The 26,043-nt window shown below is 44.9% G+C and overlaps 1 protein-coding gene across 8 annotated transcripts in view; it reads left to right on the plus strand.

Moving 5' to 3' along the window:
• Positions 1-26,043, plus strand: part of CMAH (cytidine monophospho-N-acetylneuraminic acid hydroxylase) — a 144,189-nt gene that overhangs the window by 29,779 nt on the left and 88,367 nt on the right. For 3 of the 8 annotated variants that reach the window (XM_045056979.1, XR_006597453.1, XR_006597454.1), the window contains exons 1-2: positions 11,681-11,787; positions 16,892-16,939. The exons of 1 other annotated variant lie outside the window; for it this stretch is intronic. In XM_045056979.1, coding sequence (XP_044912914.1) covers positions 11,696-11,787; positions 16,892-16,939 — 140 coding nt within the window. In that variant the 5' untranslated portion in view covers positions 11,681-11,695. 8 annotated transcript variants of the gene reach the window in all.

The following is a 26,043-nucleotide window of genomic DNA, read 5'->3' on the forward strand; positions in this document are numbered from 1 at the left end:
GACTCCAGGACTGGCGGGCCTCGGAGGGGATGACGAGGGGGTGCCGGGCGGGCTCCCAGCTGCCTCCAGGCCGCCCACAGTGTGAGCCACGGTGGGAAGGGGGGGGGGGGTGAGCCTTATCCCCAGGAAATGGGACGCGGAGGAAGCTTCTGGAGTTCGAGTTGTCCCTGCTCACCCCCAGGGCAGGTGACTCCCCTTCCCACGTGGTTCCCGGCCGGCTCCTCCGGTGGATGCTCCTTTGAGTTCCCTTGACTCTGGCGCCTCTCCCTGGAGCCCCTCCGTCCGCAGCCTCCCTCCTGCAGCCCTGCGCCCCCCGGTGGAGTCCGGAGACCTCCCTGGGCCTCCGGAAACCCTCCCTGAGTCCCCAGGAGTCCCCACAGGTGAGCCGGCATCACTTGTTGGCGTGCCTGCTGCGCCTGCGCCCTCCGGACGAATTAAAATACATTTTTATCCGCCTCTTCAATCAGTTACTGAGATTATTTAAAAATCTGGGGTTTTGAATTCGCCTGTGACTCCTTAAAGTTTTGGCAGTATATCCTGAGGCTCTTAGTGCATGTAAATTTAAAAGTATGGTTTCTGACTAATTGGTCCTCTTATCTTTATGAAATGACTCACTTTGGCAATATTTGTTGCTTAGCACATGCTTTATTGCTTATACGGCTAGGTCAGTGTTCTCTTGGTTAGAGTTTGAGATCTCCTTTATACAGACATTACGTGGGCATAAGTATACAAAGACATATTTCAAGCCTCAGGCACAGAGAATGGAATTAACTGTAAGATTATGGAATTTCTGAATTTCCCATGCTGTGAGCTGCTGATGCTTTGGAACTTTGCCTGCACAAATTACCATTAGCTGAGCTAGAAGTGGAGCCTTGCAGACGGGATCAGCACTTGCTTTTTCCAGGTTTATGGGAGCTACTCAACTAAATGGCAAGAGGTTTGTCCAGTGCCCCTCGCTAGTGTGAATTCAGGCTGAAAACACTCATGGTGGCCAGGTTGTACTTTTTTTCTCCCATCCACTTACCATTAAGATTTGAACTAATAGATTTTCCTGTCTCCTGGAACTGGGCTTGGGATGGGAGGAGTGGGGGATTGAGGAGAAAAGCAGTTTATTTCTACATTCATTCTTTTTTTAATGTGTATTTTTAAATAAAAAAATTTTTTTTAATGTTTATTTATTTTTTTGAGAGAGAGCATGAGTGGGGAAGGGGCAGAGAGAGAGAGAGAGGGAGACACAGAATTGGAAGCAGGCTCCGGGCTGTGAGATCATGACCTGCTGAGCCACCCAGGGCTCAGTGGGTTTCACCCACTGGGATCACTTTTGGGGGGAAGATCCCAATTAGACTCCCCAACTTGACAGGCTCTTTGGGCTGTGTCTCTGGAGCCATTGGAGGCCATGAATGCAAACCTCTATGTGTTCCCTCCCCCACCCCGCCTCCTTATTTGGGGGAAATGGCTGGCTACAGTCTTGTCTGCAATCAGTGTCTGATTTGAGAATTCCTTACGTTCATGACAGCTCATTGACTCTCTTAAGATGGTCAGATTTTTAGTTGTTTTTAACAAGAGGATTCATTCAGGTGGTTAGCCCGTCACCTTACTGGAAACAGAATCTAAATTTAGTACATGGTACCTCAAACTCTGTTAGGCTCCTTATTTATGCTTTTGTCTCTCACGTAATTATATATGTCCATGAATGACAATTGAGAGTATTTGTTTTAAATTCCATGGGAAGAAATTGGGAAGGTGATCAGCTTTAGCGATTAAGTATGTGCTGACCATTTCAGCAATGTTCCTGGCTTGGGTCAGTTTTTAAAGAGGCTGCCAGAAAGTGTTGACGATGATACCACAAGCCACTTACATCTGCTGGTTTGAAACTGCCCAGGAAACTTTACATTTTTTATTTTTAGCTTTTACTTCCCTTTGGTTTATATTTCTGTTGTAGTAGCCTTCTTCCAATGCCAAAACCGCACGAGCAAGCTATGGGAGGTTGGCAGTTGCCCTGCCCCCACGAGATATGTCTATCTGGAGCCTCCAAATGTGACCTAATATAGGAAGAGGACCTTTTGGATATAATTAGGGATTTTTTTTAAGTTTATTTATTTATTTTGAGAGAGAGAGAGCATGAGTGGAGAAGGAACAGAGAGAGAGAGAGGGAGAGAGAGAATCCCAAGGAGGCTCTGCTCTGTCAGAGTGGAGCCCAACATGGGGCTCGAACTCACAAACCTTGACAGTATGACCTTAGCTGATACCAAGTTGGATGCTTAACCCATGGAGCCACCCAGATGCCCTGATATAATTAAGGATCTTAAGAGGAGATCATCCTGGATTATGTAGGTAGACCCTAATCCAATAGCAGGTGCCTTTACAGCAAGAGGAAAAGACAAAGGCAGAGCCACAGGAAAAGACACAGAGGAGAGACACGGAATGAAGGTGACCACAAAGCAGGAGCCCAAGGTGATGCATCTGCAGAAGCTAGGAGAAAGACACACGTACACTCCTTCACACTCCCAGCAGGAAGCAGCTCTGCAGGCACCTTGATTTCAGACTCCTGGCCTCTAGAACCATGAGGGATTACATTTCTGTGATTTTAAGCCACCCGGTTAAACTTGAACTTGTTTGGGCAACTCTGGGAAACTAACAACCAGTACTCTCTCTGCTTCAATGAGATTGAAAGCCTAGTTTCCCTCAATTGTGATCAAGGTCAGGGACCAGAATGGAACTTCTCTGGAGCCACTCCCAACTTCAGCAGTTTCCTGCTTGTGTACTTTCTCCAATCAAGGGTTTCCAGGAGTTTCCTGTTAGTGTACATGCTCAAAGCTTTTAAAAGTATAATGCCCTTCCTATGACTGTTACTTTTTTTTCTGTTACCTTTTTAAAAATTTTATTTTAGAGAGAGCATGCACACCCATGTGTCGGGGGGTGGGGCAGAGAGAGAGAGAGAGACAGAGAGAGAGAGAGAGAGAAGGAGAGAGAATCCCAAGCAGGCTCCCCTGCTTGGGATTGGGCAGAGCCCAATGCAGGGTGTGAACCCATGAATGGTGAGATCATGACCTGAGCTCATGACATGAGCCAAAGCCGGACGCTTAACCCACTGAGCCACCCAGGCGCCCGCTATTATTGTTACTTTTGACCATGCCTCACGTCTGGGCTTGGCTCTTGCCATCATCCCCCTCTTCACCCTCATCTATGGTAGTATTTTTAATGTTTGACCCTCTCTCCCATCCCCTCCTTCACACCTCCCCCCGCCTCCTCCAAACACATTGAAAAAGTCTCTCTGAAACATCTAGTGTGTCTCTGAACTTGACAGAAAAGTCATTTTTATCCAGTGAAGTCTGACAATACAACAGTTGCTAGGATTTATTTGTCATCGCAGCAGCGCTGTGAGGTGGGCATTGTTGTCACCATTTTATTCAAAAGGACAGTGTTCCTCCAGTTAGAATCAAAGAACTAGAACCAGAAGGAGCCTTGGAACTGCTAGCCTGTTTTGTTAATTTATTAAACAGTGCTGAGTAGCTATGATGTCCTAGATTCTAGATTCTAAGACGCTCTGGGGATTCCAATGTAATTGATCTATTCTGAGCCTCACTGTCTGGCAAACGACTATATATCACTATCTGCATGTAGTGCAGTTTTGGAGCATTAAGAAGTTTGATGCTGGGGTGCCTGGGTGGCTCAGTCAGTTAAGCATCTGACCTGATTTCGGCTCAGGTCATGATCATGATCTCACAGTTCATGGTATCGAGCCCCATGTTGGGCTCTGTGCCGACAGCATGGAGCCTGTTTGGGATTCTCTCTCTCCCTCTCTCTCTGCCCCTCCCCTACTCATGTTCTCTCTCTCTTTCTCTCTCTCTCTCTCTCTCAAATAAATAAAAAAAAGATTAAAAGAAACTTGATGTTAATTTTAAACCAAGGTAATTATAAGTAGGCATTTTTTTACACACTCCAAAACAACATAAATGGACAAAACTATGTTGTAGAACCCTATTTATATTGGCACTTATAAATCTACTTTATTCATAACTGTTGCATAGTATTTCATAGAAGAATATGCCAAAATTTGCTTACTTATTCCTCCATTGGTATTTCCAGTATTTTGTTGCAATAGACATCTCTTTGTACCCGTGCTAAAATATTGCTTTAAAAACAAACTTAAACTGGAATAGAAGTAGAGTTGCTCTGCCAGAGGGTAGTTATATTGTGATTTGATAGACACTGTCAAATTTCCCTGCCGAGCTACTGTTTTATACTCCTGTGTTTATTATGAGCATACACCTCTCCCAGGGGGCCCACCAACACTGAATACTACTCATCTTTAAAATTCTGCCAGGGGCACCTGGGTGGCTCAGTTGGTTAAGCGTCTGCCTTAGGCTCAGGTCATGATCTCACGGTTCGTGGGTTCAAGCCCCGCATTGGGCTCTGTGCTACCAGCGCGGAACCTGGAGCCTGCTTCAGATTCTGTGTCTCCCTCTCTCTCTGCCCCTCCCCCACTCACGCTCTGTCTCTGTCTCTGTCTCTCTCTCTCTCTCTCTCTCTCTCTCTCAAAAATGAATAAACGTTAAAAAAAAATTTTTTTTTAATTCTGCCAATGTGAAGGGTGCAAGTGACCATCTTGTTTTGATGGGAGGACGGCAGAAGAGAAGGTTAGGGAAGATTCTCACTGTGTTCCCTTTGTGTCTGATGGGAGACACATCTGAAGGGGCTGGGCTCCTCTCTCCTTCTGCCAGGCTGAGCTGGCCTGAGCTAGTCTGCAGAGGGGCAGCAGGGCTTTTGGTGGATGTTAACATTCTGGATATGCAGAGGCTCTTCTAGATTGTTCCAGGGTGCTCCGTATGCAACCTTTGACCTTCAGTGTAGATTGGGCCCTCCGTATGCATTTTCCCTACTCTTCTCTCAGGGCCCAGAGATGCCATCTTTTACTTCTCGTGACCCAGAGAACCTAAGTGTTCCATAGGCCAACGTAAGCGTGTAGCAGCCTAAATGTGTAACGTGGTGTGAGATCAGGTCCTTTTTTTGTGTGCACCCAGATTACCGTAAGAGGCTGGCCATGCTCTCCTGGACTTTGGCCTTGGTGCAGATAGACCATCGATGGCTGGCCCATGCTGTGGGAGATGAGAGTCTGGGGAACTCTACGTGCTCTCTTACTTTTCTCTAATAGACCGTGTGCCACACTGTGTTAATACTGTTGGTACTAGGGCTGTGTGTCGGTGACCGACCCTTCAAGCGTCACAGTGTGCTTTGTCATGCTCTCATTTTATACTAACGGAAACTTAATTTAAGCATGACTTGAGCAATTTTTTTTTTCAGCGATAAAAACAACCATTTATTATGTCCACAGAGTCTGTGGGTCAGGCATTCTCAGACAGGGCACGCCAGGGACAGCTTGTGTCTGCTCCGTGCTGTCTGGAGCCTCACCGGACGGCTGGAGCAGCTGGGGATAGAATCTTTGGAAAGCTTGCTCCCTCACACGCCTGGGAATGATGGCGGCTTAGCCCTCGGCTCGACTTGCCAGACGCCTCCGCGGGGTTTTTTCATTTGTCCCAGCTTCCTCATAAATGGGGACTGGCTTCCGAGGACAGGCCCAAAAGAGAGAAGGCCAGGTGGTGTCTTAGACCAAGCTTCAGAAGCCCCGTAGCATCTGTTGTCTGGGGCAGTCACAGGCTCCCGCCCAGATACAAGGGGAGGAACGTGGATGCCACACACCTCCGTGGGAGGAAGGTCAGTCACGCTGTGAGAACAGCCTGTGGGAAGCCGTGGCCGTCTTTGGAAAATACCATCCGCCGCTTTCCCTAGGCCCTGTGAATGCATTCTCTTCGTTTCCAGACCGGAAGACATTTGGCCAGATATCTCCCACCAGAAAAATGTAACTGAAGATCAAAACTGCCAGAATCATAGAGGGTAACACATTTGTCTCTGCAAACGAGTCTGGTTCTAGGGACTCTTCAGTTACATACCCTTGGTTTATTGTAGCTTCCCCGGAAGGAAATATGCTATGCAAAATCATTTCCCTTATATTTATCACGACCTTCGAAACTGCTGACCCAAAATTGGCCCCCCCAAAAGTTAGTATGTTCTTCTTAATGTCTTCTCAGTCCTTGGGAAGATCAGTAGGAAGGTGAGTGGCCAGAAATGCCTTTACTGCATCATAGACTATAACCTCTGGATGTATAACCTGGACACAAAACCTGGCCATTTGAACAGGAGACCCACATTCCTGGCCGGTGGCACCTTACGTCTTTGAAACTAAAAAAATCCTGCCTCCCCGTGTTTACATAATTGAGTTCTAGTCGTTAAGTTCTCGGTAGTTTGGAAACTAGAAATGGAACAGACCTCATAAGGAAAGAAGGTAATGGCCAGAGCCACAGTCCTTTTTTTTTTTTTTCTTAACATTTATTTATTTTTGAGAGACAGAGCATGAATGGGGGAGAAGCAGAGAGAGAAGGAGACACAGAATCTGAAGCAGGCTCCAGGCTTTGAGCTGTCAGCACAGAGCCCAGCACGGGGCTTGAACCCACGAACCGTGAGGTCATGACCTGAGCCGAAGTCCGATGCTTTAACTGACTGGGCCACCCAGGCACCCCATCAGAGCCACAGTCTTGAAGGCACAAATGAGGAGGGTGGTGGGTGGTCAAAAAGTTCTCAGGCCTGAGAAACGCTTTTCTCATTCAGATGCTAGATGGTTCCTCGTCTTATGCATCAGATCAGGGTGTCAGTTCAAGAAACTGCTCCTGAATTCGAATGGGAAACCAAGAGAACTTGCCTTTCCCTGCTGCTTCTTGGGGCAGAATGTCGTTCCACAACTTAATTAAAATTCTTCCCCTGCCCCCTTCCTCAGTCCATAGAAAGCAGGGCAGGTCTGTACCGTGACTTTCCTGTAAGCCCCTGCCTAGAACACACGAGAGTGGGGTCCATCCTAGCCTGACGGTGGCCACCAAGACAGGCATCCTGCACAGTGCATTCGACATCACCACCACTGTCTGCTTCCTGAACTCTTTCATCATCCCAAGCAGAGACTGTACCCATTAAGCAGGGACTGCCCGTTTCTCTGTCCCTCCAGTCCTGGTAGCTGTCCTACATACTGTCTCAATTTGCCTGTTCTGAGTATCTCCCAGAAGTGGAATTCTACAGTATGTGTTCTTTTGTGTCAGCTTTATTTCACTTAGCACACTCTTTTCCTGTTATATCCATGTTGTATCACCTATCAGAATGACATTCTATTATTTGGCCAAATAATATTCCATTGCGTATATAGACACCACATTTTGTTATCAGCTCCTCTGTTGGTGGACACTTGGGTCATTTCCACCTTCTGACTCTTGTGAATAACGCTGCACTGGACGTTGATGTACGAGTATCCGTTTGAGTCCCTCCTTGCTTTAAATTCTTTTATTTTTTTTTTATTTAAAAAAAATTTTTTTTTTCAACGTTTATTTTTGGGACAGAGAGAGACAGAGCATGAACGGGGGAGGGGCAGAGAGAGAGGGAGACACAGAATCGGAAACAGGCTCCAGGCTCTGAGCCATCAGCCCAGAGCCCGACGCGGGGCTCGAACTCACGGACCGCGAGATCGTGACCTGGCTGAAGTCGGACGCTTAACCGACTGCGCCACCCAGGCGCCCCTAAATTCTTTTAGACGTATACACAGGAGTGGAATTGCCAGATCATCCTGAGTGATTTTTTTGGAAACACAGAAGTTTCCAAAATATTCTATGACAGCAGGGAGGCTGATTTTCTCAGGGCTTAGAATGGACAAAAGGGCACTACGTTACGTAATGCCTCAGGACAGAATATTATGTCAAGGCGTTATTCAAAGTTCTTCAGCGACTACTATTATTATATCCTAAGCCTTTGAGCAGTGTAAGTGGTAAGGGGAAGGTGTTATTGGGGTCAGCAGCACCTAAAGGCTTTGTTTTATTCAGGGTATTCTCTTTAGTGAATCAGGATTAGAGACTAGAGAAGAATAAGAGTTTCTGGAAAACCATTTTTTCGGGCCATGGTTTGGAGAAGGCTTATAAATTTCATAAAATTAGAGTTTATGGAATCAAGAAGAGGGAAGCATTCAGTTCCACTGGCATAGACATCTGGATTTTATTACCCAATTTGCTGCTAACAGGACATTAACCTTAGGGAAGTGACTTCAACTCTTAGGGCCTCTGCTTCCTGTATTAGACAACATGGATGGAGGAGGGGTTGGAGGAGAGGGTGGGAGGTTTGGGCTGGATAATGTCGGGTCCATTTCTGCTCTGTACATCCATGATTTTAAAAAGCTTGATTACTTTCTTATCCAGATCAAATTTTTATTTTTAGAAAGCCTTGATCCCTAGGTCCTGGCCACGTTGATTTATGACATGAGCTCATTGTAACTACCTCATCACAGAAGCTACTGTTTGTTTCTATCATGCCTTTACTCAACTGGAAATGTGCGACGTGAATTTAAGATAACAAATATTTCCTCAGAGTATGAACCATATCATGGGCAGAGTTATTGGATACTGTCACACCCTAGATCTTGTATTTGGTACTGTAAAACTTTAGAATAACAGTGGTTCTCTTAAAAGCCATCATGCTCTTCTTAACTACTTTCCGTAAACACACCTGCCCTTTACAAACATCTCGCCCTTTCTATGAACCCACCATCTGGTTTCGGCTACATTTCCTTTAGAAATCGTAGTAGTATAGTTTGGGAAAAGGCCTGACCTGTGATGACTGCGTAGTTGTTTTTATAGCATCTAGTGCATTTCTCATTCATTCATGCATTCATTCAAAAATATGCCCCATCCTAGGTGTTGGGGATACAGCAGTAAACAAGACAGCCCCCCTGCCCCGCATTTAGGTTAATGTTCAAACATGAAGACAGGCAGTGAATAAGTAATAACAGGTGTGCTGGATGTTAAGCTGGAGAAATGGAAAGTTCTCCGTGCCACGGAAGCTTATAGTGGGATTGAGCCAAAACTTTGGGTACCAAAGATTTCCAGGTGAAGTGGCATTTCAAGTGAAATCTGAGGAGTGGGAGGGAGTTAGCCAGGCAAAGATGGGGAGGGGGGATGTTGAAGTAGGGGGAACAACTGAAGTGCACAGGTCCACAGAACAGCACGAAAACTAAGAGTGTCACACTGGCCAGACCGGGGTGAGCAGTGGGAGATAAGGGCAGGAGAAGGAGGCACACGCCATGATGAGCATGATAGGCCACGCTAAGGATTTTGGACTTTATCCCCAAGGAAGTGGGGAATCATCGGAAGCTGCAAGCAGGGAAGAGACGTGGTTACATCTGACATTTTTAAGGCTCGTCTAGCTGTAACATACTGCGTAGGTTGGAGGTGGGCTGGCAGGAGGAGAGTAGGAGGCTCTTCCTGAAGTTCACATGAGAAGGCCAGGGATGTGGCTGAGGCCCTGGATCCCCCTGGAGGCACAGGCATGGTGTTTGGTAGGAGCTGGGGGGCTGCAGGTGGACCTAGGGTCAAGAAGGCTTCCACGGAGGCCACAGGGAAAGAGCTTTCCAGAAGGGGGAGCGTGGTCCGGGGTGCCAGTGGAGCTGAGATGTGCAGTAAGTGGATGACTGAGAAGCATCGTTTGGATTTCACAACGTAGAAGATATTGCTGATCTTAGAACATTCCTGGTGGAGGATGAGGGCAACACTCATCTTGAGTGGCTTGAGGGGTCAGTGGAAAGTAAGAAGAGAGGAGAAAGAGAGACAGAGGGACAGACAAAGAGTGATACTCTTCCGGAAGTAAAGAGAAAGGACCGTTGCTGGGGGGGACAATAGTGAGTTTAGAAAGAATTATAGTTTTAAAAACTGGAGAGGCTTGCACACGTTTAAATGCCAAAGGGAAGGAGCTGGGTAGAGAGGAAAGACTGAAGAATTAGGAGAGAAAGGGACAATAGCCTGGGGCTCCTGAGACTATGCACTGAAGAAGGAAGTCTAGAACCCAGGTGGAGGAATTGGTCACTTGGCACATTTCACGGGCATTTTCCAACAAGACGTCTGCCTTTCTCACTAGACCGTAAGCTCCTGTATCTTACTGGCTTCTGTATCCCTAGCACTGAGGCTAAGACCTGACACGGAAAGTGCCCTGTGAGCATTTAACGGAACTCATGTGTCCTTGGTGCTGGAAGTCCTCCCTTGGGCAGAGAGACCAAATGCCTTGACATGTAGTGGGCTTCTGGCGTAGACTTTAAAAATGAGAGCTATGGGTGACAGAGTCGCCTGGCCAATGATGAGGCTGGTACCTTTGGTCATTTATACTTGATGGGAAGGTAGTGGCTGAAATCCGTCACGATGGAGATGGAGAGAAACACATGGTATACAAGTCAAGAATGACTAGAGAAGTATTTCCCTCCCTCTTGGCTTTCTTCTTGGCCCAGAAAGGAAAAGGAACAATCCAACAGTCTCCACAGGAAAAGGAACAATGCTCCCACTTGGTGGGTCCATTTCTGTCGATGGGAGGCAGCTATTAGCACAGGCCTCAAACAGAACAAAAAGCTGGTTGCCAGCCTTTTTCCATCCAGTTGATCATAAATCTTATATAAATGTACAAATTAAACTAACTCAATGAAACAATTCCATTAGATTTTTTTTTTTCCTTACTGGCAAAGGGCACCATTAATCTTGAGGAGCAAACATTGTTCCATATCTGTTTTGTTTTGCCCAAATCTCAAAATGCTTAAAGACTGACACTTATGCGTGAGATTCTTCCAGGAGGGAGGGAAGGAGTTGGAAATGGCCTCTGGGGTTTGTAGGAAGGGAAGATTGAAGCCGGGTGAAGAGGACGTGTGCCGGTTCCAGAAGCAGACTGGTTAATACTTCCAAGAAAAGAACATGCTACGGACGTGTTTGTGGAGCCAGTATTTATTAACCGTTGACCTTGTGCCTCTGGCCCAGGCTCTTTGCCAGACACAGGCCATGAAGAGAAGGCAGCAGAGTGCTGGCCTTTGGGAGCTCATGACTGCGCACCGTCCTAGAATGAATTCAGTGTCCGCTAGAGCTGCTTAGGGAAAGAGTCTTCTAGGTTCTGGTAAATTGGGCATGCACACGAAGATCCACTTGTGGACGCATGGAAATAATGATTCTGTTAGTCAGTGCAGTACCCTAGAAACCCCAGCGCAGGCTCCTTTGATAAAAGCCATATTACAGAGCATGACTGAAGAAGGCATGAGGCCCTCAATCCCCTGTCCTGGACCTCTGTTCGGGGACTGGTCATGTGCTGTTGTGCCTACAGAGATATGACTGGGCTTGCGGGGGAAATTCCGAGTCCAACCAGTAGCCTAAAAAAGAACCCAAGCCTTCCCCCTTCGCTACCCCCACTCCCGTGGCTGACCCACTGAAGCACGTGACCCTGTGAATGTGTGCCTGGCCATTCAGATTTGTCTTTCTATTCCCTCATGCCCTGGAAACACAGGCAGAAGGGGGATAAGTGTTCTCCTAGCAGGGACAAAAAGCAAGGGATTCCAGACCTGCATGAGACCACAGGGGTTCCTGTGCTTGGGTTTTTTGAGATATCCCTGGATCCTTCTCACAAACCCCTCCTTTTACTCGAGGAGGTTCTGATTTCCGGAAACAAATGAGCGAGGCGGACACAGTCTCTGAAAAGAGCAACGAGGGAAGGAAGGCTGGGGAACAGGAACATTTAAGGTCAGGCAGAGGGAAAGGAGAAAACAAAACCAAAACAGAACGGAGCAAACAGCTCTGGAGGCCCAGGAATGAATGCATTCCATTCACCGATTTCTAGCAAGCAGAAAGTTTCAAGGAGAAGGTGGGTGGTCCTACTGAGTGTAACAGTGAGGCCAGTACGGTAAGGATGGGCAGATGCTATCACACCTTCCTGGATGGCCTTCCTTCCAGGCACGGCGGGAGAAGCCAGATGGCACTGGGGAGGGAGAGTTAGGAAGTGGAGAGGAGGAATAAGAGTAACAAGAAATGTGGCAGATGAAAGAGAGAGAGAGAGAGTCGGGATAGTTGCCAGAAGAGGCCATCATCCGAGGGAGGTTTAGTAGGACAGTGTTGAGAGAGATCTAGAGAACTTTTCTCTAGGGTACAGCGTGGGTGAGAGTGGGCGGGATACAAACCTTCCCCTGGAGAAGGTGGCACACTTCTTTGGGAGGTGCAGTGTTCTGTTACAGTGGTTTCTCCCCAGAGTTGGAGACAGAGAGGATGAGGGGACTGGGGAAGGGCCTCTCAGGGGAGCACAGCTGACCCGTGGTATTCTGAGTCAGGCAAGTCTGAAGAGATCTTCTTTTTATAGCCTCCCTTGAGTCACCACCAGGCTGTAGAATGTCCCCCCCCCCCCCACTTCTTTTGTCATCCCCCTAGCATTTTATTTGCAAATGAGAGGGCTGATATCAGCAGGTTTCTTTTCCCTGGCCAGGTGCTGTTTGGGGGACTTCTTTGGGTGGAGGGAGTACCGTGGGTAGGGGAGTGGTCTGGAAGCTTGTAGGATGTTTTTTTGGTCACTTGTAAGTGTCATCAGATTATCTGTAGAATGTCTTTTTTCAGCATTCCCGCCCAACAATCATTCGATCCTTTAACTATGGAATCTGGTTTTTCTTCAGCTGGAAAAAAAAAAAGTTCTTTTTATTTCTTTGATTGTTCCTTTTCTTTTTTATTTTATTTTATTTTATTTTATTTTATTTTATTTTATTTTATTTTATTTTATTTTATTTTATTTTTGGGACAGAGAGAGACAGAGCATGAACGGGCGAGGGGCAGAGAGAGAGGGAGACACAGAATCGGAAACAGGCTCCAGGCTCCGAGCCATCAGCCCAGAGCCCGACGCGGGGCTCGAACTCACGGACCGCGGGATCGTGACCTGGCTGAAGTCGGACGCTTAACCGACTGCGCCACCCAGGCGCCCCTGATTGTTCCTTTTCAATTTGTTTTTTTTTTTCCCCTTTGGAAGACAAATTCTTATTTATTCTCATATTTTCTTCCTGTTTATTTTGTGTTTCATAATTTCTCTCTCTTCTATGTTCTTTTTTCTTTTTTAATTTTTTTCTGAGCTGGTGGGGGGGTGGGGGGAGGGGGATGAGACTCCTTAAATTGGTTTCCTAGTTCACAGATTCTAAATGTGGTTTTGGTATATCCTGCTACTTAAGGCCTCTTCTGACTACGCGTTGCTGTGGCACTCACCGTTCTGTTTCTTACGGCTGTCCCCTCGCTGCTCCCTGTTCATACTTCCTTTTCCATCCCTGCAACATCTTCCTGCATGTCACTTTGTCCTTTGAGACTTAAATGTCTAACTCCCAATCCCATACCTGATGGGAGGTTTAATGCCCCTCCTAGGTTTTGTTTGTTTGTTTGTTTGTTTCTTTTTGATTCCAGCAGGTTTTGTATAAACGGTCCCTTCAAGGTCCAATTTTCTTTGGCCAATCATCTCCTGACCTCACTCCTCCTTATAGCCAGCCCATCCTGGCCCGGACAAAGGCCACATCTTTCCCTGTGTTTCCCAAGCGCCATTCACCTTGTGTGGGGCTCTCTTTGCTGGAGGTGTAAGGAGGGGTGGTATCACTGCCCTCCAGAGAGCACACACTGTCCTTGAAAGTCCTGCCCCCTCCCCATCTTGGGAGCCTGCGTGCACCTGCTTCCCCAGGTGCCTTCCCCCCGCCTCCTACTGGCTCGTGCTCATTCAAGAGCCCCCTTCTCCAGAATCCTAGTTTCTTTTTCTGTCAGTACTTAAACAGGCAGAAAAGCCATCACCAGACCTGTTTTCTCCTCAAGAGAGTCCGGGCTCCCGCTATTAAAATGACGATGTTTATAACTCAGTGCACTAGTGAAAAAGGGTTTTTTTTAAGTTCTGCCTTGTGTACTCAGTCCATCTTGGGGAGAGAGATCTTCTTATTTCCAATTTCCAATTTCCTCCACATATGTAGTGGTCCTCATACCCCCTTTGATTTCTCTTGGGTTTCTCCGTGTTGGCAAGCAATGCGGGTTCCCACGGCAGTTGTGCCAGTTCCTTCTGGCAGTTTCCTGCCTCCTTTCCTCAAGTGAGGCTTGTGTAGAATGTATGAACCGTGTAATACATGTACAGCCACCAGCAATAATGTACAGACCCCAGAGAGTGTGACTCACCATTAGCCAGGAGTAAATAACAGACTCGTTGCCATTCTCCTTTGTCTACCTGATTCAGATTCACTTTTGTGACGCATCCGGTCCCCATACCATACTCTGGGGTGCTGGTCCCCTCACGCTGTCCGTATGCTTGTGTTAGGGCTGGTCAACCAATCACAAAGGTTCATAGCTGCTTAGCATGCAACTGGCTGTGTCCAGTTGACTAATTGCACACTAAAAAACACCACGAAAATGGTGCAAAAAGCCTGTGATATCGCCACACAACTCTTACCCTTGTTGTGAGCGCAAATTGGTAGAGTCTCTTTGGACAATTGTTTGAACCTGTCAAAGTTGGGTGTTTATATACCTCTTGACTCAGAAATGCCATCCCTGGGTATATGGCCAACAGAAATGAGCACTTACGTCCACTAGAAGTTATGTGCAAGAATATTCATAGCACGTTTAGTCATAATAGGCAAAAACAAGGAACAGACCAAATAGCTAACAATAGTAGGATAAAGAAAATGTAGCGTATTTACACAGTGGAATACTAGGCAGCAATGAAAAGGAACACCCCACTGCTGTGTATAATACGGATAAATGTCAGGGCACCTGGGTGGCTCAGTTGGTTGAGCGGCCACCTTCAGCTCAGGTCACGATCTTGCTGCTTGAAGGCTTGTGAGTTCGAGCCCCGTGTCGGGCTCTCTGCTGACGGCTCAGAGCCTGGAGCCTGCTTTGGATTCTGTGTCTCCCTCTCTCTCTGCCCCTCCCCTGCTCACGCTCTGTCTCTCTCTCCCCAAAATAAACATTAAAAAAAATTTAAAAACAAATAATAATATGGATAAATGTCATAATGGTGGGAGAAAGAGCCCAGGTATGTAACTGCACGATTCCATTTATGTGAAATTCAAGAGTAGGCATAACTAACCTGTAGTGATAGAGGTCAGAAGAGTGGTTGGTATCGGAGTGGGTATTGGCAGGGCAGGAGTTTGCTGGGGAACTACAAATGTTCTGTACTTTGATGTGGGAGGCATTTGCATAGGTGTATATCTATGTAAGAGATCATAGGGGCACCTGGATGGCTCAGTCGGTTAAGCATCCGACTCTTGATCTCGGCTCAGATCTTGATCTCAGGGTTATGAGTTCAAGTCCCATGTTGGGCTCTGCACTGGGTATGAAGCGTACTTAAATTAAAAAAATCACAAAGCTGTACATTCAAGATTAGTGCACCTTACTATATGTTATACTTGAGTTTTTAAAAAGTATGATGCAATATGTTGTAACACTAGGGAAGGAAGAATTGAGAGACTTTCTCGATTTGGGAAGGAGAAGAACACTTTCAGGGGCCAGGGGTTACCTCGAATTGCCTTATGTAGAAATCCTTCCTTTATGCTATTAACAGACATGTCTCCTCCTAGAACAGTTGAAGCTGATTTGCTACTCCACTGATGATTTGCCATTGAGTTGGTCCTTCCAGACCATCATAAGCGTCCTCAGGGGTACAAGTCCTTTGTCACACTTCCTGTGCTCCAGAAGCTTACAGTCTTACTAGCAGAAATAACATATTTAGAGAATTTAGTATTATTCCTTTTTCCTCAAGTACAATTTGTGAGGTGCAGAATTCTCCAGGAATTCAGGAGAAAGAAAAGTCAGTTAGAAAAGGCAGTGAGTGAGGAACACCTGGCTGGCTCATTCGGTTAAGTGTCCAATGCTTGGTTTCGGCTCAGGTCGTGGTCTCGGTCCGTGGGTTCGAGCCCCGCACCGGGCCCTGCGCTGACAGTGCGGAGCCTGCTTGGGATTTTGTCTTCTCTCTCTCTCTCTCTGCCCCTCCCCTGTGTGCATGATCTCTCTCTCTCTCAAAAATCAGTAAAATTTAAAAGGAAAAAAAATGGAGTGATTTCAATGAAGGCGGAAGAACTTGAGGGTTTTTAACCTGATGGGAAAATTGTCTCATAGTCTTTTATTGTTTACTTTCTTGTCCTTGTTTGACGGACCGTAGAAGACCTGCCAGCAAGTGCCGGGATAGTGACCAGCTGAGAGACAGTGAATTTGTCACATAGGGGAAATCAGCCATGGAGAAGATTCCAGACTTGCCAGGAGATCTGGGTTCGGACCCTGAGCTGTTACCGGCCTGGGGCTCCAGGGACTGGGAAGACAGAATCGCAGTCAGAGGGGTGTAGGAATCAGGGACGACCTGGGGCCAGAGCTAAACTCTACACCTCGATGGAAAATAGTCTGCAGATACCCTTTGTTCGCTAGGAAAGCAGTTATTGTCAGTGCATTAAATACGGGGTATATGTGTGTAGGTGATGAGCTGACTCGAAGAGGCAGAATTAACAGAGAGTTAATAATTTCTCCTCTGTCACCTCATTCATGTGCCTGCACACACACACACACACACACACACACGCACATTGTCACACACCCACACATCTCTACCCCCCTGCATGTACCCACCCCCACCCCCACACACCCATAACACTCCCTACCCCCACACCCACACACACCCATACACACCCCAAGCTCTGGTGCTGGCAGGGAATTAGAAGTTTATCTAAAATCACCCTCCACTTGCCAGGCTGTAATGGGTGGAGCCATGTGGGTGAGTGAAGGTTGGCAGGTATCTGAAGACAACAGAAACTCACATCAGCTGGCTGAATGTCTGTGCCTCCACAAGTCCCCTCACCCCCTGTGCTCTCATAATTGCTTTTGAAAAGGTTTTCTGGCTTCAAAGAAATCAAATCAAATTCGTTACCACGCAAATTGAAATTTACAGGCTGGAGTCATCCTAGAAGTTGTAAACATCATTTAAAAGAAGATTTCAGTCTCCTTCTGTTTCTGCTTTCTCTAAGGAGCTGTTTTGTGCTGTTTGACCCCTTCCTACCTGGAATGGAGCAAAGGTATGGTTTCTAGTTTACTTGTTTTTTTTTCTTCCTACCGAATTTGGGATTGATATGTTTGCTAACTTGTATTTATTGCTTCCGATGAAAAGGTACAAGGAACTGAAAGCTCTTGGTGGAGGATAGGGAGGATCTCGTGAAGCTAAGATGATTTGGGGATATATGTCCCATTTTAGGAGCATGGGAGTCACAACTCAGTCAGTTATTGGGGTTCTGAGCTTGCCTCCTGCACACCCTGGCTGTCCTGAAATCCTCCCTGCCGGAGCTCTCTCTCTCCCATGCCATGTCCACTGTGCCCAGCCCTTCACTCGTGACCTCTGCTTTTCTGCAGATGTCCATTACTATTGTCTCTGGCTGCCAGCAGATCTTCTTGATTTTGGAACTTGCTTCTGTGTATGCATTGCCTCCTGCTTTGCTTAGGGCTCAAAAAGCTTTAGGGCCATGAGAAAGACTAAAGGGTCAGGGCTGAAGGAGCCCATGGGGGTTCAAGCCCTGAAGGGCTTGGAGTTGAGGGGTGCTCTGGACTGAGAGGTTCCCTGAATTCTTGGTTCAGAAGTGCAGTCAGCCTTAAAGTTCTTACAGTAAGATGCTGACTCCATCGGGAGATAGGTAAGATTTTGAGGGCTGGGTTGGAGCTTATTCACCATTCGCAAATTGTTTCTGGGGGGGGGAAGGTCACGTGCAGTACAAATAAATTTGTAGACTGCTGCCTAATCATGTTGGGGATACTGTCTGTAGGACATTTCATTTTAAACATGTCAGTGTACCATTTGGGTACATGCCTAGTTCTCAAGCAAACATGCAGCTGTTCTAAAGATATTCTAGGAATGCTCGCATGTTTAAATCCCAGGTTCGTGTAAAAGGTTTTGTAAGAATCGCTGTGGTGGGTCGTTAGGTGCAATGTCCATTTCTTCTTTCAGTAAATATTAATTGGGATCCTCGTGTGCTAGGTTCTTGGGGGTGCAGCAGCAAACTTACACACACACGGTTCCTTCCCTGTGTGGTTTCAGTTTTTTAGGGGGTACAGGTAATTAATCAGTCTCATAATTAAACATGCGATTATAGGTTTAGTATCTCACATGAAAGAAAGGAACACGGTGCTGTGAGACTGTTATAGCAGGAGTCGACCTTCTCTGGAGACTCAGGGAAGGTTTCCCAGTGGAGATGATTGAGCTGAGGTCTAAAGGGTAGGAGACTAAAATACGTGAGAAGGGGTCAAAGCGATATATTCTGGGTACAGGGTTGCACTTTGAGGAAATGAAAAAAGGCCAGGTGTTGTTAGGAGAAACAGCTTAGATAAAAACGAGCTGGAGGAAGTGATTAGGGGTCACTGTGGTCCAGGCCATATTAGGTGCTTTCTCTTCTGGAAACAATGGCAGGAGATTGATGGATATTTGAGAGGCAAGAGAAGGACTGGCAGGATGAGATTATCTTAAAATGTCCATCTTAAATGTTATTCTGGCCATAGTGGAAAGAATGACTTAGTGACGGCAGGGTGATCGGTTAGGGACTCTGACAGTGGTCCAGAAGGGAGATAATGGTAGTTTGGGTGAGGTGGGAGAGGAGGGTGGTCGTGAAAATCCACTTTCTGGGTAAATGGATGGACTTGAATTGAATATGTGATGGCGAGAGGAAAGGGGGTGTCCGCTAACAGGGTCATGGCGGACGTCTGGAGGTTTGGGAGGGTGAGATGTGCCAAGTTGAATTTTGGACATGCTAAGTTTCAGGTGTGTTTAAGATATTCTGAAGGATATGTCCAAAAGGCAGTTTGTTTACAGCAATGGCTTTGTGGCTCCAGTGTGTGTGTGTGTGTGTGTGTGTGTGTGTGTGTGTGTGTTTGAGTTTGAGTCATGAGTGTTCTGGGGCCATGGGTATGGATGAGGTCCCTTAGGAAGAAATGTCAAAAGAAGAAAATGTAGAACAGAGCCTTGAGTAACTACAACATTTAATGACCGGGTCGCGGAAGGATGAGTCAACAGTGGAAACAGAAAGTATGAGCAGAAATGTAGGATAGAAACCAGTGAGCTGTTAGGTGTATAGAAACAGCAATCCCCAAAAGCGTGTCGGAACTCTGAGGGTGAGGAGAAAAACAACTAGCTGGAGACTATGTGGGGCTGAGACATTGTTTTTCCTTTAACGAGAGAGATCTCGACAGTTTAAAAGTCAATCTAATGCTGTATGATTCCATTTATATGGCACTTGCAAAATGGCATTAAGGGTAGAGAACAAATAAATCAGTGGTTGCCACAGGATAGGCACAGTGGGGGCGCCATATACAGGGGAGTTCCTTGGGAGTTCACCGAGCAAGGTCCTTGGTGACAATGGCAGAGTTACGTGATCTTGATTGAGTGGTAGCTATACACGTCTATACACGGACTAAAATCTCATAGAACACACACACACCCACCCACCCGCACACACACCCACACATGTGCATGAAAATGGGTGAAAATGGGTGCATGTATAACTGGTGACTATGGGATAAAGTGTGTACCCGACAGTATCGTAGCGACGTCAGTTTCCTGGTTTGGGTGTTATAACACGGTAATAACAGTCATCTAAGATGTCACTAGTAGAAGTTAGTTGAAGGAGACACAGGACCTGCGACTATTTTTGCAAATTTCTGTGAGTCCGTTTCAAAAATAGACCCAACCCAGGTCTATTTTATTTTTTTTTAATTTTTTACGTTATTTTATTATTTTATTTTATTTTATTTTGAGAGAGAGGGAGAGACAGAGCATGAGCGGGGCAGGGGCAGAGAGAGAGGGAGACACAGAATCAGAAGCAGGCTCCAGGCTCCGAGCTGTCAGCCCAGAGCCCGACACAGGGCTCAAACTCACGGACCACGAGATCATGACCTGAGCCAGAGACGGATGCCCAACCGACTGAGCCACCCAGATGCCCCTATTTTATTTTTATTTCAAGCTTTTTTTCCAAAGGAAAAGTTGTAAAACGTCGGTGATAGAGAAAGATAGGAAATTGACAGTGGAAAGATGTCCTGGAGGAATGTCTTTTTCTCTTTTTCTTTAGTATTTTGTCCTCTAGGTGAGGCTCAATTATTACTCTCATCATTATTACTCATGCATCACACACAGGAAGCACTTATCATTAAAATATAACTCAAATGGGGTGGCTGGCTGGCTCGGTCGGTGAGAGCATGTGACTCTTGATCTCACGGTCATGAGTTTGAGCCCCGTGTTGGGCTTAGAGATTACTTAAAAGAAACACAATTAAAAAAAAAAACTTTGGGCTTCCTGGGATGGCTCAGTCAATTAAGCATCTGACTCTTGATTTCAGCTCAGGTCATGATCTGACGGTTTGTGGGATCGAGCCTCAAGTTAGAGACTGTGACCGACAGTGTGGAGCCTGCTTGGGATTCTCTCTCTCCCCCTCTTTCTCTGCCCCTCTCCCATTTACTTTCTCTCTCTCTCACAAAAATAAATAAATATACTTAAAATTTTTTTAAAAATAACTCAAACCCCCTCCAGTTCTTGTCCCTAGAAGACAATCCGGAGACAGTTTGGGGAACTAAGGCAAATGCATTGGTGTTTGACCTTGTGCATTGATTTTACCTGGTGTCAGAGGTGGTCTGCTCCCTCCTGGAAGGGCGGTCTTTATTTACAGTTATATTTCAGAGTAAGTGAGGTGTGCATATGCTTTGAAATGCCTTCTTTATGTATGTATGTATTTTTCTTTCCAAGTTTTTATTTAAATTCTGGTTAGTTAACATACAACGCAAGATTGGTTTCAGGAGTAGAATTCTGTGATTCATCACTTACATATAACACCCAGTGCTCATCCCAACAAGTGCCCTCCTTAATGCCCATCACCCCTTTAATCCACTCCCCCCACCCCACCCCCATCAACCTTCGGTTTGTTCTGTATTTAAGAGTCTCTCATGGTTTGTTTCCCCTCTCTAACCACGCTCCCCCATATGTTCATCTGTCTTGTTTCTTAAATTCCACATATGAGTGAAATCATATGGTATTTGTCTTTCTCTGACTGACTTATTTTGTTGAAAAGCCATACTTAAGATACGAATTTCCCCGCTATTTTTGTTGTGCATTATAAGGTGTATACAGAGAAGTTCATAAAACATAAAGTTTAACACCTATAAATACCAGTTTAACCCAAGTCAGTAACTGTAGCAATACTTACTAGCACGCCAGAAGTCTCTTACATGCCCCCTTTCCCTTTTTTGAAAATAGCTTTTTTGACATAGAATTTAAATGCTATAAAATTGATCTGATTTAAGTGTCTCAGTCAATAGTCTTTGGTGTATTTACAGAGATATGCAGCTATCGTCACAATGATTTTAGACTCTTTCTGTCACCCCAGAAAGAAACCTCATGCCCATCACCGGTCATTCCGTATTCCCCAGCCACGTCTCCACTCTCACCCTTGGCAACCACTACTCTCCTTTCTGTTTCTATAGATCTGCCAACTCTGGGCATTTTATATAAATGAGATTCTACAATATGTGGCATTTTATGGCTTCCTTCACTTAGCTCGGTATTTTGAGGTTCATCTATGTTGTAGCTCGCATTGGTACATCCTTTTTATTGCCAAATAGTATTCTGAAGTGTAGACATGCGTGTTATGTTCACCCACGAATCAACTGATGGCCATTCAGGTTGTTTTCATAATAGCCAAATGAACGTTCGTGTACAAATTCTTGTGTGGACGTATGTTTCCAGTGCTTTGGGGTAGAAACCTAGGAGTGGAATTGCTCAATCATACAGAAACTCTGCGTTTAACACATTGAGAACCTGCCAAATTGTTTCCAGAAGTCCCACCAGCAAGTGCACGTTGGTTCCCATTTGTCAACATCCTCACCAAAGCCTGTTATTATTTGTATTTATTATAATAGCCATCCTAATGGATGTGAAGTGCTATCTCATTGTGGTTTTGATTTGAGTCTCTCTCTCGACTAATGGTATTAAGCTCCTGTTCATGTGTGTTACTGACCGTTCATGTATCTTTTTTGGAGAAATGTGTATTCAAATCCTTTGTTTTTTAATTGGGTTATTTGCTTTGTTAGTGAGTTTTAAGAGTTTTTTTTATACATTCTTGATACGAAATTTTTATCAGGTATTCAATTTGCAAACATTTGCGTGTTGTCTTTTCACTTTCCTGATGGTATCATTTGAAGTGTGAGAGTTTTTTTATTTTAATGGCCAAATTTATCAAGTTTGTCTTTTTTCTTTTGTACTTTAGAGAGAGAGATAGGGAACTTGCATGCTCTTGCAAGCAGGGGAGGGGCAGAGGGAGAGAGAGAGAATCGTAAGCAGGTGCCACACTCAGTGCAGAGTCTAACTTAGGGCTTATTCCCACAACCCTGCGATCATGAGCTGAGCTGAAATCAAGCGTTGGATGCTCAACTGACTGAGCCACTCAGGCACCCCAACTTTGCCTTTTTTTTTTCACTTGGTGTGGTATCTAAGAAATCATTGCCCGATCTAAAGTCACAAAGATTTATTACTTTTTTAAAGTGTAAGTGAGCCCAAGATGGCCCTGTTATATTCTTCTCTAGGCAATTTATTTTTATTTAATTTTTTAGTGTTTTTAAAAACATTTTTAAATGTCTGTTTATTTTTGAGAGAGACAGAGTACAAGTGGGGGAGGGACAGAGAGAGAGGGAGACACGGAATCCGAAGCAGGCTCCAGGCTCCGAGCTGTCAGCCCGGAGCCTGACACAGGGCTCGAACTCGTGAACTGCGATACCGTGACATGAGCTGAAGTCGGACGCTCAACCGACTGAGCCACCCAGGCACCCCGGTTGTTTATTTTTCTTTTTAAATATTTTTTTTAACGTTTATTTATTTTTGAGACAGAGAGAGACAAAGCATGAATGGGGAGGGGCAGAGAGAGAGGGAGACACAGAATCGGAAGCAGCCTCCAGGCTCTGAGCCGTCAGCCCAGAGCCCGACGCAGGGCTCGAACTCACAGACCGCGAGATGGTGACCTGAGCCGAAGTCGGACGCTCAACCAACTGAGCCACCCAGGCGCCCCAGTTGTTTATTTTTCAAGAACAAGCAGAGACCCATTAGCTGAAAAGCTGGTGGTGCTAAACTCAAATTCTTGTACATTCAGTGGTTTTAAGCATCGCCCAAATGAGCAGAATTTAGTCCTGTAAAGACTGCTTTGCCTACCTTTTGAAGCTGACAACATTTGTTAGCCGTAGACAGAATAAGCCGCGGTGCTGTAAAGATCCCAAGCTCAGTGACCCTTTGAACTCTCTGGCACAAGTGCTGTACTGTGTGGCCAAGCTGACACCACGTAGACACATCGGCCTCTCTCCCTTGGAATTTCCCCTGAGGTCGGTGGCCCTGCTGAACAATGGACAGTCCCTGGCATGGTGTGATAAGCCTCTCCCTCAACCTACCCTCTGTGTCTCCCACACAAGGCATGCGCACATTACTGCCATCTTGTGTCTGTATCGTGTCTTTTTCTTTCATCAGCCCTCCAATCCTCCAACTCACTCCCTACAGTTGGCTTCTAAAAGTTGTATAGTTTCAAGCAGTACTTTTAGGTCTGTGATTCACTTTGAGTTGCTTTTTTTATGTGGTGTGGGACAGGGGTACGGTTTCATCCTTTCGGACGTGGGTATTCAGTTGTCCCGCCAGCATTTTGTTAAAAAAGCTATCCTTTCAACTCTTACGATCTTGGTGCCTTTGTTGAAAATCAGCTGGTCACACACACACACACACACACACACACACACACAGATTTATTTCTGGACTCTCAGTTCTCTTCCATTGGTATCTGTCTATCCTTATGTTAGCACCACACTGTCTTGATGGCTGTAGATTTGCAGTAAATTTGAAATTGGGAAATGTGAGTCCTCCAACTTGGTTCTTTTAAAAATTGCTTTGACTATTCTGGGTCTTTTGCAATTCCGTGAAGATTTTAGAATCAGCTCGTCAGTTTCTGAGTTTTGGATAGGGGTTGCATTAAACCTGTAGATCAATTTAGGGGGAATTTCCATCTTAACATTTTAAGTATTCTGATCCATTAACATGGGACGTCTTTCTCTTTATTTAGAGCTTTATTTTCCTTCAACGTGTTGTAGTTTTCGGCATACAAGTCTTGCACTTCTTTTTGATGGTATTCTGAATGGAATTATTTTTATAATTTCTTCTTTGAATGGTTTGTTGCTAGCATATAGAAACACAATTGACTTTTGTTATTATTCTTGTATCTGTACCTTCGCTGAACCTGTCTGTTAACTCTGGGAACTTTTTAGTAAATCTCTTTGGATTTTCTATATAGAAGGTCATGTTTTCTGCACATAGTTTTACTTTTCCTTTCCAATTTTGATGGCTTGTATGTCTTTATTTAGCTTAATTTGCCTGAGGAGAACCTCCAATATAGTGTTGAACAGAAGTGGTAAGAAAAGACATCCTTGTCTTGTTCCTGATCTTAGGGGAAAGCAACCAGTCTTTCATCAAGTATAATGTTAGCTGTGGGTTTTCTGCAGATTAGATTGAAGACATTCCCATCTGTTCTTAGTTTCTTGTTTTTGATTTGTTTTAATTATCAAGAGATGTTGGATTTTTGTCAAATGCTCTTTGTGTAACTTTTGAGATGACCGTGTGGTTTTTATCTCTTTATCAATATGGTATATAGTATATTAATTGATTTTTACTGTTAAATCAATCTTGTATTCCTATGATAAATCCCAGTTGGTGTGTAACTGTTTATGAAGGATTGATAATTAGTTTTTCTCGACATATTCAGTAGAATTCATCAATGAAGCCATCTGGGCTTTCCTTGTGGAAGTATTAATTGTAATTACTAATTCAATCTCTTTACCTGTCACAGGCTTATTCAGGTTTTCTGTTTCTTCATGAATCACTTTTGGCAATTCATGTTCCTCCAGGAATTGGTCCACATCACCTCTGTTACCGTATTTGTTGGCATGTAGTTGTTTAAAGTATCACCTTACAATCCTCTTAATATGTGTAGGATTGATGATAATGTCTCTTTTTTCATTCCTGATTCTTGTGACAGATGTTTTCTCTCTTTCTCTTGGTCCGTCTGCCTAAAGGTTTGTCAATTTGATGATCTTTTCAAAGAACCATGTTTTGGAATCTTTTCTTTCGGAATCTTTTGAAATTTGAAATGTGGAATCCAAATTTCTTTTGGAATCTTTTGATTCCTCTAGTGTTTTATGTTCTGCTTCATTGAGTTTCTAATGTAATGGTTATTCTTTTCTTTCTTCTCTTTGCCTTGGGTTTAGCTTGCTCTCCTTTTTCTGGATCTAGAGTTGAAGGTTTTGGTTATTGATTTATGATTTCCTCTTTTCTAAAGAATAAATTTCCCTTTATGTCCCGTTTTAGCTGCAGAGCATGTCTTCTTTCTGATTTTAGTTCTCTCCCCACCAAAGGCATGGAGTACTCTACTTCTCAAATATCTTTCTCACTTTCCTAAACAGTATACTTTAGTTGCCTATTTGGGAATGTTAATTTTTAAAAATATTTTTAATTTGAGAGAGAGCACATGAGTGGGGTAGAGGGGCAGAGACAGACAGACAGACAGACTCTTAAGTGGGCTCCATGCTCAGCACGGAACCTGACATGGGGCTTGATCTCAAGACCCTGGGATGGTGACCTGAGCTAGAATCAAGAGTCAGATGCTCAACGGCTGAGCCATCTAGGTGCCTCTGTCTGGGAATGTTATTTGAATGAAGTCACATTGTATATATTTACGTACACATGTGTGTGTGTGTGTGTGTGTGTGTGTGTGTGTGTGTGTGTGTGTGTGTTGTCCCTTAATATACTGGTGTTATGTTTTTACAAGTAGTCTTACTTGGTTCATTTGCCCTTGGTCTTATTTTCCATGGCATGATATTGTACCATTATAATTTATTTACGTAATACATAAATGTGTAATTAACATTTTATTTTTGACGAACATTTGGGTTTCCATTTTGAAGCAATTATGAATACTGTGGTGTACATCCTTGTACATGTATCTTGGAGAATATGTGCACACATTTCTCTAATGTTGAGACTTAGTTAGAAGTAGGACCGGTAAGTCACAATGTGTGTGTATTTTCTATTTCATTAGCAAATGCCAGTGTTTTCCAATGTGACTGAACC

Source organism: Felis catus, chromosome B2 (assembly GCF_018350175.1).
Source record: "Felis catus isolate Fca126 chromosome B2, F.catus_Fca126_mat1.0, whole genome shotgun sequence".
Lineage (NCBI taxonomy): Eukaryota > Metazoa > Chordata > Mammalia > Carnivora > Felidae > Felis > Felis catus.